The 15,517-nt window shown below is 49.8% G+C and overlaps 1 protein-coding gene across 3 annotated transcripts in view; it reads right to left on the bottom strand.

Moving 5' to 3' along the window:
- FNIP1 (folliculin interacting protein 1) overlaps positions 1-15,517 on the bottom strand; it is a 67,721-nt gene that overhangs the window by 6,278 nt on the left and 45,926 nt on the right. For 2 of the 3 annotated variants that reach the window (XM_080627112.1, XM_080627113.1), the window contains exons 7-14: positions 15,142-15,225; positions 14,114-14,185; positions 13,264-13,399; positions 12,530-12,731; positions 11,678-11,763; positions 5,234-5,380; positions 3,123-3,292; positions 364-1,789 (exon numbers count right to left, since the gene is read on the bottom strand). In XM_080627112.1, the coding sequence (XP_080483238.1) occupies positions 364-1,789; positions 3,123-3,292; positions 5,234-5,380; positions 11,678-11,763; positions 12,530-12,731; positions 13,264-13,399; positions 14,114-14,185; positions 15,142-15,225 (2,323 nt within the window). The remainder of the gene's footprint in view (positions 1-363; positions 1,790-3,122; positions 3,293-5,233; positions 5,381-11,677; positions 11,764-12,529; positions 12,732-13,263; positions 13,400-14,113; positions 14,186-15,141; positions 15,226-15,517) is intronic. The other variant, XM_080627114.1, reaches the window with a different exon arrangement.

The following is a 15,517-nucleotide window of genomic DNA, read 5'->3' as shown; positions in this document are numbered from 1 at the left end:
TGCAGGAAAGGCACAGCAAAGAGATGGGCAACAGTAAACAACAAATGCAGCTGGCAGAGAGGCTGCGTTTTCACTTCTAGCATCTCTTCTAACCTCTATACAAGCACTTTCTAACAAGGAAGAGCCTGGAGTCAGCTTCTGCAGCCAGCCCGTTGTGGAAGGAGAGGACACAAGCCAAGGTCTCGGTGCACAATTAGTACTTTTTTCCACGCCACTGATCTCTCTATGTTCTTTTACAACCAGCGAGCTCAAGAGACACTTTTCCAACCTCTGATGCCAAGTTCGGCTGCGTTCCTCCAAACATGTGACACGAGAAGAGGCTCTGGTCTTTTTTAGGCTCCGTTACTGCCGAACGCTACTTACCCAGGGAAGGGAATCTCGTACTCTTCTGCCCAGTCCTCCTGCTCTCCTCCGTAATAGTTCCCGCTTAGCCTCGCCAGATCATGGCCTGTGTCCTCACTCTCGCTGTCACCCAGGGCACTATCCGAACTCTCATTTCTTGGAATGTCCCAGTCAATTCCCGGGGCCACCTTTTTCTCTACGTTTTCCCTGTCCCCATGGGGGACGCGAATAGAGATTTTCTCTCTTTGGTCCTGCTCATTGAAGCAGTTTTTGTAGGTCTCCTGTCGAACGGAGTCCATAAACTTACAAAACTCACTCGGGGGTTTGCTACTCTTTGTACCGAGCTTTTTAGAGAACTCTAAACTACTGTTGTGAGCGAGGAGGTCTGGAGCTGCCTGCCTTGGAATATCGTCAGCAGTCCGCGTTTCAACTGAACTGTCATCAGTGAAGTATTCATCAAACAGACTCATGCTCTCGGCGTTGTATGGGTTTGGGTTCCAGCTCGGATGCTCACTCGCAACTGGAGGAAAGGGTTCGGCTGTCCCACAGTCTCTGTTTTGGTCCTCAACAGCTTGTTTAGCTTCACAGTTCTGATCAGCAGGTGCTCCTTCCGCCGGCGCTGGCGGGCTGTGATGCCTTGCGATCTGCTCCACCACCGCCTGGCTCCTGAGCTCGATGTCCGAGTCGGGCGACATGGAATCTCCGATGAGGAAAGTCACCTTGGTCTGAGCCTCGGCAGCGCCGCAGGGGAACGCCTCGCAGAAGAGCTTATCCGGGGGCTTCTTCTCCACCGCGATGCCGGGTGACCGCGTTCCACCGCCCGCCTGGCTGCCCGCTTCCAGCGACTCGTCCTTCCTCCACACGTCTGCTCCTGCCTCCAAACCAGGCTCCGTCCCTACACGCTTCTCTGGTGAAGCAGACCCTGTGCACACCACGGTCTCCAGTTTTGTGTCCAGGCAGGGCCGCGCCTGCTTCCCATCAACAGCATCCTCCTGGCAATCGTCAGGAACAATAGTTCTGTTCTCATCCGAGGACGTTTCCAGCTCTACCTTAGGAGTGCTTTGTGGGTCTTCTCTCTCTTGCTGTGAAACACCTTCTATGTTCTGTGCGAGGGAGATGGGGCACTTGCAGTATTTACAGCTGCAGTTGGGAGTTCTCGTCTCTTCAGACTCCGTTGGTAGCAGGTTACCCCTGTTCTTGTGCATTGTGACAAGCACATACTCAGATTCCTCTACTTCTCCTTTCTCCAGCGTGGTTGTTATAACAGTTCCGGGCATGACAATGGCTTCATCTTCCCCATTTTCTAGCAGATGCGTCTCTTGAAGTTCAGAGCATCTGATGAAGTAAGTAAGGAAATAAAGCAACCTCTGTACCAGGTCATGCCTTTTGCCAACCACAACTGTTTTTGCTAATCTCACAGGTGATCCGATGGCTCCATAGAGGTCACCTAAAACAGGAAAGGGATAATTATTTTGCATCTTTAAAATGAATTACTCTTCTACCACACAATCATTGTGGCCAGTTTTCAATGGCCAGGCCTACAGCAGGAAAATACCAAAGCAGAAGAGCAATGACAGCTATGCTAGTATTTTGTTTTCAATACAGAGAATCCCAAAGATGCTGTTGGTATCGTATGTAAGGTGACACACTGGTCAGGGAGACATCTGATCTCACGCATTAGGGAGCATTCGCAGCACCTAACTTCAGTGCCTAGCTTTGGAGGCTCATCTCCTGGGTTCCTTATATAGCCATGGGAGACAGGAGGCATCTGCTCTGAATTACCCTGGATAGTCTGGAAACCGGGCTGAACTCTTACCCATAATGAGAAAGCACTGAGGAGGAACAAGCCTATGCCAAGAGCGAGGGCAAAAGTGACAGTGGTGGCTGCAGAGCTGAAGCCAGCCTCCTTCCCTTCGCTCCCCTGGAGCTCTGCTATGGGTTGGATGGGTTGCTTTGACTGTATTCCAGATTCACATGGGGAAGTGCCTGTGCATGTGTTGTTCCAGAAGTACAAGGGCACTGCATGAATGAGGGGATGAGGGAACAAGGGTTCCAAGAGGCCCTGAAGGCCAGCCTAACCAGAGCGTATCCCCTGAGTCCCATGAGTGCTGAAATCAAGTCTTCTTGCCAACTCCCTGGCCATTCCTGCCTATACCACAATAGGGCAACCTTGCACAACTTTCCTTTCCCTTCTCCAACTGAATTCCATCACAGTTTGTGTGCAGAGCAGGACAATCTGACCAGAGAGTGGGAAGCTCACTCATCCCCTCTGCTCAGCACTCAGAAGACCCTGTGACCAGCTACCCACTCAACTGAGGTTTGAGACCCGACCTAGTGGGTTGCTAGTCATGATTTCCTGCCCTGTGTCACTCCTTTGCCTGTTGTACTGAGACCATGTTCATGTCTTATCAGAAGATGGATTCCTTTGATTTGTTCTTTCCAGAACCAGGCTTACTGACAGCAGCATCCCCAAAAGATAAAGTGATTTTCCTTATAGAGGGAGGACCAGCGGAGTGGAATCCCCACCATCACCAGGGCAGGTGGCTTTAGGAGAACTGCCACAGATGACTTTTTGGCTGCCATTTTATAATTGATAATGCCTTAAGAAATTAAAGCACATATAAAAAATAAAGTGAAATATAGCTTGAAATCCGCACTTTTGTCTCCTTTTGGATCTGAAGAATTAACTTTGGGTGGAAGTAGCAAGCATCCACGAAACCCACCATGAACACAGCCATTGACGTGAAGCTGTTGGGGGTTTGGAGGAGTTTGTCACCTACCGAGCTGCGCCCACAGCGGGTTGTAGGGATGAGTTTTGGCCAGCATGTCCACACTCTGGGAAGAATGCTTCTCCAGGAAGATCCTGATGGGCGGCTGGCCGTTGGGCATGACGGTGGGGACCCAGGCCAGGTGGTTAGTCAGGACAGCAGTCAGCAAAGCCGGTAAAAACCTGAAAGCACACCATCCAACATCATTGTATTCCAGGTGCACACTCAGGACGTCAAACTGACAGCACTGCTGCATGCTGCATGGATCAAGGACTGCAGAAACAACCCAACAGAGTCGGCAGAGACCATCCCTTTGGGTCTTGGTTCTTTGAGGAGAGAAGGGAGGGCTGCACCTTCCCTCCCACCCTGCAAAGCTCTTTTTGAGAACACTTAAAGAAAATCCTTTAAACTTGTGGCATCTCAGTCCCTCTGGTTGGCAATTATCTGAGACTTCCTATTCTGCAAGCTTTGTGCTGTACAACACCTGAAAACCAACTAACTTTGGTTTGCTGTAGGGTAACAGTAGCACTGTGTGGCCTCAGTCCTCCAGGAAGGAGATCCCAAACCCTTAAGATCTGCGACTACTGAAGAGGAGGAAGGCTGCTGCTACCAAACCTCTACAACAACGGGGTGCTGCGTTCTTTCATCTCTGTGTCAGGCGATTTAAGCACATGTGGCTGCTCCTTTCCAAAAATAACCCCCCAAAGCTGGGCAGCCCAGCCAGCGAGGTTGCGTCCTTACCCTGGCACAACAGCGTCCACCAGCTGAGCAAGGAAAGCAAAAACCTTCCTGAGGGATGCGAGCCATCTGAGGTATGGCAGGGACAGAGCATGGTCTGTGCTCCGTGGAAGGAGACTTTGCTTCCCAATCCCTGTTCCTGGCAGAAGGAGCGAGCAGAAGCACAGCCCGAGGCCCTCATGCCGATAGATGGTGCTGGTAGCTGCTGCAGTGGTTCAGGTGCTGGGGAGGGAAAGTCCAATGCCCAAGACCCCAAATAATGCTATTTCAATAGTTTATGTACAGCATCGGGAACCTGCAGCTTAAATTTAGCTGTTTCCTCACCGGAGGCAGCCAAAGGAAAGGAGATTTAGAACTGGACTGAAAAGGACACAGGGTTTGATTTTCCTCTTGCTTCCATCAGTGAGAATCTTGCTGCACTTTAACCAAAGCAATAAAGCCAAACAAATGACCATTGAAACGTAACCAAGGGCTCGGAATGGCAGGGACCAAAGGGGCTAATCCCAGGAACACATCCACTGCAGCAGGAGCTCATTCTGAGAAAACACATTTGAACCCCTCACAGCTCCCTGTGGCTTCTCCCATTGCTCTAAGGCAGGAGAAGGACCACACTGACCACTGCCACCTCCCACTCAGGGACAGAGCAGGTGACAGCATTGGTGGCAAGGCTGCAAGATGGTGAGGAGCAGCCCCTTCCCTTCCCCACCCTGCAGACAGCAGCTTCCCCGGAGCTACCAGCTGGTCTCCGGTGCCATTCCCACTCCACCTTCACATGTTTGTGCTCGTTTTGGGACTTCAACGGAGCCAAACACTTTAAAAACTTCCCCTGTTCATGCCCTGGGCAAGCCGGATGAGGTGTCGACAAACGAGTGAATTTATCAGATTCTCCTGGGTTTATCAAGAACATTCTCTGCCCCAATTTGCAACAACTGCTCCTGGCTCTGGCCGGAGGGCAGGAAGGTGAGCACCAATGGAACACACCATTCCTTCAGTGGCATCTCACAGGAGGCGGGTTTAAGAGCAATCTGCGGTCAGACAGGGTTGCAGACACGGCTCTAGCTGGATGTCTGACCTTGCTCATCATATGATAACTGATTCTGAAAGGCAGATTAATGCATTTCGTAAGGTATGTTCACCCCCTTCCAGATATACACACCCATCACGCGCTTCCTATGGACATGTTTCAAGCGTTCAGCCTCTACCAAGATGCAGAGGGCTGGGGGAGCAGGCGTGTCATGGGATACCTCCCTTTTGCTTTAAAAAGGAGGTATTTATGGGTGGCCTTTGGAATCTTTGATTTAGGATTTTAAAAACTGATTCAAAAATCGGTTTGAAATAAAAAGGCATAAAAAAGCTGTCATTTAAAACAGTGAAATCCACCATACTGGTTCTTAGAGGCGTTCTCCATCAAGAAGGTGAATTCCTTCATGAAGCGATGGCAAAGCTGGTTCTTCTCCGGTGTCCCCGACATCATTGTAAGCCAGACAGGCTCCCCGATCCGTGGCATCGTGTAGAGATTGCAAATAGTTGTTCTGGAAAACAAACCCCAAAATCCATGAGACCCCAGCGGCAGAGATCCCAACTCAAAGGATTTACTGCAACAGTGAGTTCCAGCTGCCATTTCTATCAGACATGAAGTTCCTCTCATCAAGCATCACCCAAACCACGCTCATCAGACACTATGAATTCACCCTTCCACCACGGAGGGTTAAGCCTCACAGGTTCTTCTCACATCTACCTAAGCTGCTCCTAAACACAGCAACATTCACTGTCCCACGTCAGTATCTGCCCTGTTCTGCATGGAAAAGAGATGAAGGATCGGTTGTTGCTATCTCCCTCATTTCTCTCCATTTCATTCAAAACCTGTAATTCCTCCATAGTTCTGCTTGCCTTATGACTGGGGCAGCTTTATGTGTATCTGACTGACCAGAATACCTCAACTTCCTCCTTCCTTTAAGAAAACTGATGTATCTCTAGGCCAAACCCACCACAGGATGGATTTCTAGAGCAGGGGTCCAGCGTGCTCCATCAGCATTAAATACAGCACGTGAGAGGCACAGCTTCCCCTGGGTTCAAGGACTCTGCACCTACCCCCATCCTCTGAGACTCTACAGAGGACAGTAAATGTGTGATTAAAACCTCGGCTCGGCAGTTAAACACCAGATTAAACCCCCTCAGATTACTGTTAAACTCCTCTAGGCTCTAAAGCAATGACAGTTTAAGTACAGCGCCTACATTATGACACTGTGGGAACCTGTGTTTTCATCACAGCAAAAACGGGAGCCTGAAAAGAACCCAAAACAACGAAGGAAGTGACGGATCAGTTCAGGTTTCTCCCTGTTCCCCAAATGCACTTCTATTTCTATAGGAGGTATTTCTGCTTCACAAGACAAAGATTTACACGATTATCCCTACCAGTGCCTCTGATTTCTCCACATCTTCCCTGGCTACATTGCTCTGAACATTCATAGACCCCTGCAGCAGTAAAGCAGTGACTGTGCAGGTCGGGCAATCACACGCCAGCAGGAGCTGCCAGCTCTTCCATGGTTTAAAGGGAAACTCCCTGGGAAGCAGAGCCTGGCACGGCAGCCATGGTATGAGGGTGCTTGGGGAGGAAGGAGTTACTCCATCATGGTTCCATGGCAGAGAAGAAAGAGCTGTGTGGTGACAGGACCTCAGAGGGCAGCAAAGGTGACCGTGCCCTGTGCCACAGTCACTGGGGCTGCTCAGGAAGACGGGGTTTGGGGGGGACAGTGGCATTCTCTGCCTTATTTCCTCTACCAGTTTGCATTAAACACGATGTTCTCTTGTTCAGCCTGGAGAAGAGAAGGCTCCTGGAGACTTAGAGCAGCTCCAGTGCCTAAAGGGGCTGCAGGAAACCTGGAGAGGGGCTTGGGACAAGGGCCTGTAGGGACAGGCCAAGGGGAATGGCTTGAACCTGCCAGAACAGGGGAGACTGAGATGAGCTCTTAGGCAGAAGCTCTTCCCTGTGAGGGTGCTGAGGCGCTGGCCCAGGGTGCCCAGAGAAGCTGTGGCTGCCCCATCCCTGGCAGTGTTCAAGGCCAGGTTGGACACAGGGGCTTGGAGCAAGCTGCTCCAGTGGAAGGGGTCCCTGCCCGTGGCAGGGGTTGGAGCTGGAGGAGCTTTAAGGTCCCTTCCAACCCAAACCATTCCATGATTCTATGACAATCCATCCTGCAAGCTCACAATAGCCAAAATCAACCCCATCTTCCTCAAAGGTCCGACTTCCAGATGTTCCACTGGCACAGGGATGACAGGGAAAGCCAGAAAGCAGTCAGTGGGCTGGAGAAGGGGAAAGTCAAGTTACCCTTGTGCTCACCAGCCCCACAGCCCCCCCAAGGGCTTGCTGTTGGCTGGGCCAGTTTGGAGCAGCATTAGAGGTGGGATTATTAAGGAAAGGTTCCTGTTCACAGCCCATTAACTGGAGTGGATGTTAAAGAGGCCCAAAGCAAGGGAGAAACCCCCACTTCAAAGCTCAGAACAAGTATCCAACCTTACACCCCCCAGCCACAGCTGACCTCAGAAGCTGAGGATAAATCACCTAACACAAAGCACAGCTCCTTCCTCCTTCCCGTGCAAACCAACCCGTGTCCAGCCTCCTGCAGCTCGGCTGTTTGGAGGAAAAAGAGAAAGCACTTCTGTGCTAAAGGCAGCGCATTAAAGTATTTGTTTTCGTTGAGCAGATAGCCCCAGTCTTGTGATTGTTATTTACTATTCTGGTAACCCTGGCTGCATCTGCGGCCGATAGTGTTTCCTCAGCCCCAGATCAGATTGCCCTGGCCGCGGGCCAGCAGGCATGTGACTGCAGCACAGGGAACCCTCCAGCCCAGCCGCCACACAGACCAAGGGCAAGGATTAAGCTGCTTTCCAGGCTGGTAAAGGCAGGGGAGCCGCTGCTTGGGGCGAGGAGAGGAACAGAGACACAGCCTGGAAAGAAACAGCAAAGCCAAGGGAAATGCGACTGAAAAAGGGGAAAAAAGAAAGGAGAAAAGGCAACAAAACCACCCAAAACATGACGCGGAAGTCGACAGGATCTCAAAAATAACAAGCATTAAAACTCAGATTAACCCCTCTGGGCACAGGGAGCAAGGAGCTCCCTCTGCTTGCCACCCCCCTGCACCAGCAGCAGCATGGGAGGGAAAGTTCAGTTCATGACAGAATCAGTCCCTTCGAGGGTTCATAGAACCCCAGTCTGGTTTGTGTTGGAAGGGACCTTAAAGCTCATCCAGCTCCAACCCCTGCCACAGGCAGGGACCCCTTCCACTGGAGCAGCTTGCTCCAAGCCCCTGTGTCCAACCTGGCCTTGAACACTGCCAGGGATGGGGCAGCCACAGCTTCTCTGGGCACCCTGTGCCAGTGCATTTAAAATGGTTTCTGTTTGGATGCTGAACTCCAGCTGAAGCTTATGGGCACCTCAGCACCAGTGATGGTGCAGCAGGGGCTGGGGGAGCTCCTCAGGAAACACCTTTGCATGGAAGAGTGGCTTGAAACCAACCCAAGCCCAGCCCAGCCAAGCAAAAATGAAGCCCTGAGCAAAGCCCTTCCTGCAAACCCGCTGGGGTTTGCCTGCTCTGTGGGTGCAGATGGCACCAAGGCACACACAGCACTGCCCCCGGCACAGCACGGCTACGGCTTGGGGGTTGTGCTGCTCCCTCCTCACCCAGACACACCACAAACCTTCCCTGCCTTTGTCCTGGGTTCAGTATCAGCCTGAGACACATCCCCTGCTGCTGCACAGACTGAACGTGGATGAGAGCATCCCTCTGCAGCCCCCTTCCTGCCTAAAGGAAACACCAACCTGCAGTGCCGGGCAGCTCCTCACGGCTTTAACCTGCCAGAGGGGAGACTGAGATGAGCTCTGAGGCAGAAGCTCTTCCCTGGGAGGGTGCTGAGGCGCTGGCCCAGGGTGCCCAGAGAAGCTGTGGCTGCCCCATCCCTGGCAGTGTTCAAGGCCAGGTTGGACACAGGGGCTTGGAGCAAGCTGCTCCAGTGGAAGGGGTCCCTGCCCGTGGCAGGGGTTGGAGCTGGAGGAGCTTTAAGGTCCCTTCCAACACAAACCAGGCTGGGATTCTTGATGAATTCACATGCATTTGCTCCCTATCCCCATTCCTTCCTTCCAAAGATGATTTTTCCTTAAAAAGGAAGAAGAAAACAAAAGCAACACTCGCTGCAGGAGTGCCAGAGCGGGGCACAGGGGCCAGCCTGCACCATGGAGCACCCCTGGGTTCACAGCACCATAAGCTGCTTACCAATGACTGGCATAAACCCGGACCCAATCTGGCTGCCAGACAGCAGAGAGGTGCTTCCCTGGCCCCTGTGTTCAGTGCTTCCCTGCCAATCTGTGCACTTGCACACAGGTATTAGTGAGATGCATAATCTGCATTATCAATGTGCTGCACTGGCCCTCGGGGAGGAGGGAGCCAAAATGTTTATGCAAGTACAGTAGCTTACCTCATAAATCATGTGTCTGCACAGCTGACAGCCAAGGAGAGCTTTAAGCCTCCAAATTAAGTGTTAATAGCTAAATCCAGCAGTGCTTTAGAAAACTCAGAATTGCTGCAAAGTGAAGAGTGTAGGCCTGGAGATGGGAACTAAACTGAAGGCAAAGTTAGCAACAGCATCAGTCTGAAGAAGCAGCCTAGAAGCTGCTTTCCCCTTGCAGAAGAGGAAAGAAGATGGGAAAGGGGAAAGATGAGAACAGAGGAGAAACAAAAGAGGAGAGGGGTGAAAGGAAGGAGAAGATGATGATTCTCCTTCCAAAGACTGCAATGAGTTAATGCAGCACGGGATTACGCTTCAGAAACACCAACCCACTGAAGTCAGCACCCTTCTTCCCTCCAGCATGATTTGCTAAGAGGGCAGGAACCGACGCAAGTCTCAGGTTCACCAAAGGACTCAGGCTCCTGACTTCCCCGTGACTCCAGCGGGAAAGCAGACGCCTAAAGAGATAATCGTGGCCTAAATGGGTTTGCTGAACCTGTGCCAAAGCATCTCTGCATCCAGCCTGCAGCACTTAAATGTGCCTGCTTCCCCCCTCTCCTTACCAGATTCGTACTGCATTGCTTTGGGAAGCAAGTGGTTCTTTGTGCCATAGGAACACCTTTCTGGATGGCAGCACATGCTGCCACCCCGAGCCACAAGGACCTTGCCCAGGCTGGGGGCATGGGCTGCTGCACCCACTGCAAATACAAAGCAGCAAACCCAAAGCAGCCGTGCCAAAGCCAAATTCATTTATACAGAATTAAACTGGATTTCATTTACCTCGTTACGCTATTAAAGAGCAATATTTGTATCACCATGGAAACCTCTGCATGGAACTGGTGCTCAGACACACGCTCCCAGCGCTGGTTGCGCAACGGCTGTGTCATGTGAATGATCCCAGCGCAGGACGGTGCCAATCCGCAGGGATGTGATTTCCCCTCCTCAGCCCCGCAGCAGTGATTTCCCTTCCTCATCCCATCCCACCGAGCTTCCCCAGGAGGAGGAGGAGAAAGCAACCAAGTGGGGTTTGGCCTCTGCGGTCGGGGTTATTCCTCCTATGTCGAGTTGGGGCACGCGCCCCTCCCCAGCGCCCTGGAACTGTTTAACTTGGAAGGACAAAGGCGATCGGGCAAAGTCCGCTCAGTGGATCTTGAGGGGGAATGTTTGGGGGAGGACTCGGGAAGACAGCTGGGGAGGGGGGAATGCAGGAACTGGCTCCGGGAGTGAACGGGGAGGAGAGGCAGGGCTGGGGGCAGTGGAGTTGCTGAACTCGTCTCGGGCCCCTGGGCAAGATCGGCGGCTCCCAGCAGTCACGAGCTCCCTCTGCTCCCTCTCTTGGCACGGCTCATCCCATCCACCTCTCCCTGCAGCCCCACGTGCTCTCCCTTCCCTGCCTCCTGTCCCTACAGAACAGATCCTCTGCCCTTCCCGGTGCCTGCCCAGAGGTGAGGCTCTCAAACGTAAATGCAGTTTAAACATGCGCCGCGCCTGCATCCTGCAACAACACCTGATCCACGGCACGCAGGTAGGAAGTGGATGGTAAGGAAAGGAGTGAGCCCTCGGGATCCTTCGATGTTCCTTAAAGCACATCCTGAAGTCAGGATTTTCCTTTTATAACATCAGAGCGCTGTCTCCTATAAAGTCTTTGGAAAGCAGCTCTGCACTGGTTGTAAAGGAAGCACCCTGCCACTCCCATGTGAGAGGAGATGAATCACTTGAAACAGATGGATTTCATTTATTTCCCTCCCCGTGACTTAAACTATGGAAAGAAAACACAGTTAAATGCCAGGGATGTGCTTATCTGCACTACTTGGTGTATTCACTGTTGAGCAGAGACGCTCCGCAGGTACTGATAGCAAGAGATTACAGTGCTGCATTTTACTGTGTGAAAAAGATAGTCCCCTCCTCAGTAGCTGCTTATCTGAAATGCCTTTAGAGCGGAATTTAGAGCAGGGTAAAGGTCCTGCTTTGCTCACACATCAGGAAAACATACATGAGAGGAGGATTTCCCTAACACGGCTTTGCAATTCTTTTCCCCATCTCAATGGGCCATAAAAGACAATTTAAGAGGTTGCTGGGAGCTTCCTTTCCACCGAAAGCACAGAAAACCTTCATCATCTGCGTCCTGTTCACACCAAGCCCTGATGGATACACACACTTGGCAATATCTAAGAACACGGATTATGACTTCCTATCACTAATACCTGCATTGTACGTACTCCCGCAGAAGACTTTAGACATTACAAGTTACTTATCCTGCACCAAGATCCCTCTAAACCAGACGCGAGTGCTTTTGAAGACACAGACACAAGGAGAAGACAGCTCACCTGAATTCATTCAGGGCATCCACAATCCTGTTATAGGCCAAACTCCGCTGACTGGCATCAGCTGATCGGCGACTCATTTTCATAGCCTTGAAAACAATCATTAAGCAAGATAAGTAACACAGAGCTGCAGAAGCACAGAAAATGGAAAACAGAGTCATGTGTTTGACTTTATCTTCCCTGCAACCAGTCATGCAAACAGGGGTTTTTTAAGTGATAAAGTGATGACTCAAGTGCCAACTTTCTTATCTGAGGAAAGACAGGTAAGGCACAGGCATGTGCAGCCTGGGCTGCTTCTGTGCTTGTTGTCATCACTGAAGGCATAAAAGGGGTCAAAGTTTTCACTGCCATGGCAAAGTATTTCCTAGAAGACAGAGTTGAAGCAAATATAACAACGTACTTGACACTTCTACCTCTGGGGTAAAATAAAGGGAAAGAAAAATCGCTCAGTAGTTACAGCCTGCAATAGCCTAGAGGTAGGTTCTAACCCTGCGATCCACTAAACTCAGATACAGCTGGAACAGGGAAGTTGAGGTGGCCTTAAAAGCACTTTTCCCCTTGGCTGGTTCAGGATTACTGGGAGCTTACACAGCCCCAGTGACTGTTCTCACTCTCAGCAATCCCTGCAATGCAATGCAGCAGGCTCTGTCCTCCCCATGTCGTGCTTTTACAAGCAATAAGAAACATCACCAAAGATGTTGTGGAGCAAAGCTCTTGGCTGGTGCAATTCCTATACCTAACAGCAAGTTGATCCCGCTTCTGTAGGCCAGTAACAAGCATTACGAATTGCATCTGACAGGGCTGGGGGAAACAGCCAGCAATACAAGTGCAGGAATCAGAAGAGACTGTGTTTACCTGTTCTATCGCACTCTTCAGCTTGTTCATGTGACTCTCAAAAAGAGGGAAGTGAGAGAAGAAGAACTCATTAAATTTGTTGTTTTCATCTTCATCTCTTGAGAGGGAAAAAATAACCCCGATTGCTATCTTCTTCTTCCTAACAATTCCCGGGCTAGGACCAGAGCTGTCATCTGACAAGTTAAAGCTTTCATCCATGGACCTTGAAGCATGAAAAATAGAAAGTTAATGTAATCCACTGATTAAAGGGGTACATTTCCTTTATAATTCAATTCCTGAACATTTAACTTCAAGGAACACCGGCTGTTTGCATGAGTTGTCAAATCATCACCTCTGATGCCATTTTTGACAAGCAGCCCTTAACTGATCCTGCACTCAAAAAAGCTGGAACCAGATTCAAAGTGTTTGTGGGATCAGAGGACGGTATTTTAGTTCTCTCCCATCTCTGCCAAGAATCTGTGTTTTGAGTAAGATTTTAGGGCTTCTTATCCTCAAAAGCACAGCCCACGGGTTTACATCTTGCTGCAGGCTTCCCAGTTAGTGCAGAACATGGAATGCCACGAAGCAAACAGATCCTAAAAAAGATCAGGCGCTGAGTGCAGCCTGACTTACACCTCTGCAAATACCCCACAGAACGCAACAGCGAGAGCAGATGTACGTCTGCAGGAGGAGAATCAAGCTGACAATGATGGAAAACTCTTGGGCAGGAACCAGCACTCTCATTCCCAGCTCACCATCGAGGGAAGACCCCATTCTCCAAGCTGGTAGTCTGGCTGCGACGCCAACGCCGCTGGTAACTGCTAGCACAGCTTTTGTTAAACGAAGAGCCCGGAGATGGAAACGGAGTGATGAGCAGACTGCTAAGAGATGCTGCAATAACAAGAGGAATAAATAAACATCTCTCCAGAAGAAAGAGCACTTGGAAAATAAGACCAGCGACTAAACGAAGCCCCCTGAGATAAACTGGGGCTGCTTCTCAAGCACCTCATCCCTTGGTTATCTGTGCTTCTTATCTAAAAATAACCAGTTTATATTAACATTAATAAGATACAAGGTTGAGACAGTCCTGCAGCTTATGTAATAGGCAACATACAGGCTGCACCTTGCTCATCAACCCTGAGTATTGGAAACAGATTCTTTGTGGAAAGGAGTAACGTTAATCACAGCCTTTAACAGCCTTCCCAACCTTAACTGAGTGCCCAATATCCTGAATTTGGGAGGAGGAGAGGGGTGGTGTGGAGGCAAGCGCCTGCGTTATCATTAGCATCCTCCTCAATCTGGAAAGGAGACGACAACAGGTATCATTTAGAAACGCTGCAAGCTCATTTCAATATTTAATTTGGCTTGTTTATTTGCAGCAGGCTTTAATAAATTGCTCTGGTGTTGAGATTACCTCCGTGAGGTTCCTAATGCAATCCCCTCGACGCCTACACTTGTGTGTATACATACAGGTATGCATTAATGCTTACATATAACAAACCAGAACAAGCACATTTCAGCACAGGAAAGACTATCTGATGATAGCTAGATGTCTCAGTGCCTATCTTTGGAGTCTACAGGGTTAACACATGGAACACACATTACCAGATCTCGCTATCCCGCTGTCTCTGTCCTCGTTCTGCTCCCTCCCAGGCATATCCATAGGGTTGCTATGAACTGTAAACCAAGAAATACCAATTAGCAGGGGAATATACAGTTCCTTTCTTGTTTGCAGATCTCCATGTAATTAATGAAATAAAACCATGCTCATTACTTCAGATCGACAGTACTGCACAAGGCCATCACCCGGAAAGGCTGCTTAGCTGAACAAGCCAAAACGCTCCTCTGAAAAGCTTGTATGGATGTTTCTGGGGTCTATACCGCTTATTTTAGTGCAAACTAGAACTTTGTTCCTTTACACAGGTATTTTTCAATGAATTTTCAGTGTACCAAAAGGATGTCAGTCACATCGGAAGCACTCACTGTATAGAGAAAAACAGCATCATAAACCAATATAAATACGACTTCATTCACCTACCAGCTTTCTCAGGTATTATATATATGATTTTAAGAGGATTTTACAATGCTGCCTTGAAGAAAGTATATGCTTTCAAAGTGAGCAGCGCGTTGGTTGTTCAGCTAAGCCATAAGCTGCCCAGATTCACAGTTGCATATAGACAAGATCAAGTGTCTCAGGCTCAATAGTCTTTAAATGTGCTACATTTCACAAACACGTGTGTGAAATAAAAGCTACTCAGCCATGGAAATAAGACCCAGGCACTAAAAGCAAAAAATGTCGTTTTAAATGAACCTGGATTAGCTTTCGTTTGTACAGCCTGGTTGAAATGAGTCCAGATCAAAACAGCTTCATGCTATTGTGAAACGTTCTTTCCAGAAATACGAAATCCACCATTAAAGGGGTGGGTTTCCAAAAGAAATCAGCACAAAAGGAGAACCATTAAAACGCCTGCAGTCCTCTGGGGATTGAAAGCACGTAACCATAAAGGTAAGCGAGCAGGCATGGCTGTCCACGAAACCCACAGGAGAATCTTATTTCCAGGGCCGGCCTAGGACTGCCCCCGGTTGTGTCACCCCAGCTAGACTAGGCACACAGCACACAGCACACTGCAAACCTGCAAAGAAAGAGGCGCTCCGGATCAGGCGGAGCGGACCTTGCTCTGAGAACGCCCGCCTGGGGCTGCAAAGCTGGGAAAGACCTACATGGCAAAACGTAAAATACACAGGGGAGAATGAGGTTAGTAAAGCAGAACGGTCCGGAGGGGGGGGCCAGGGCAGGGAGAAGAGAGAAGCCAACATAAATGCAGAGTTTATGCAGGAGAACAGCTCTTTACACAGGAACGTGGATTCGGGGATGCAGCTTACAGTGGGGCTATACAGCATTTACAGAACTGAAATAATGGACCCAGCTTTACACTGTCTCCCATACAAGGAGGGGGTTTCTCTCCATGGGTACTTTCTTTGCCTTTTTTTAAGTTGAGAAATGATTCA

Source organism: Psittacula echo (assembly GCF_963264785.1).
Source record: "Psittacula echo genome assembly, chromosome: 11".
NCBI classification, from domain to species: Eukaryota; Metazoa; Chordata; class Aves; order Psittaciformes; family Psittacidae; genus Psittacula; species Psittacula echo.
The sequence above is the reverse complement of the archived record's forward strand: the minus strand, read 5'-3'. Positions and strand labels throughout refer to the sequence as shown.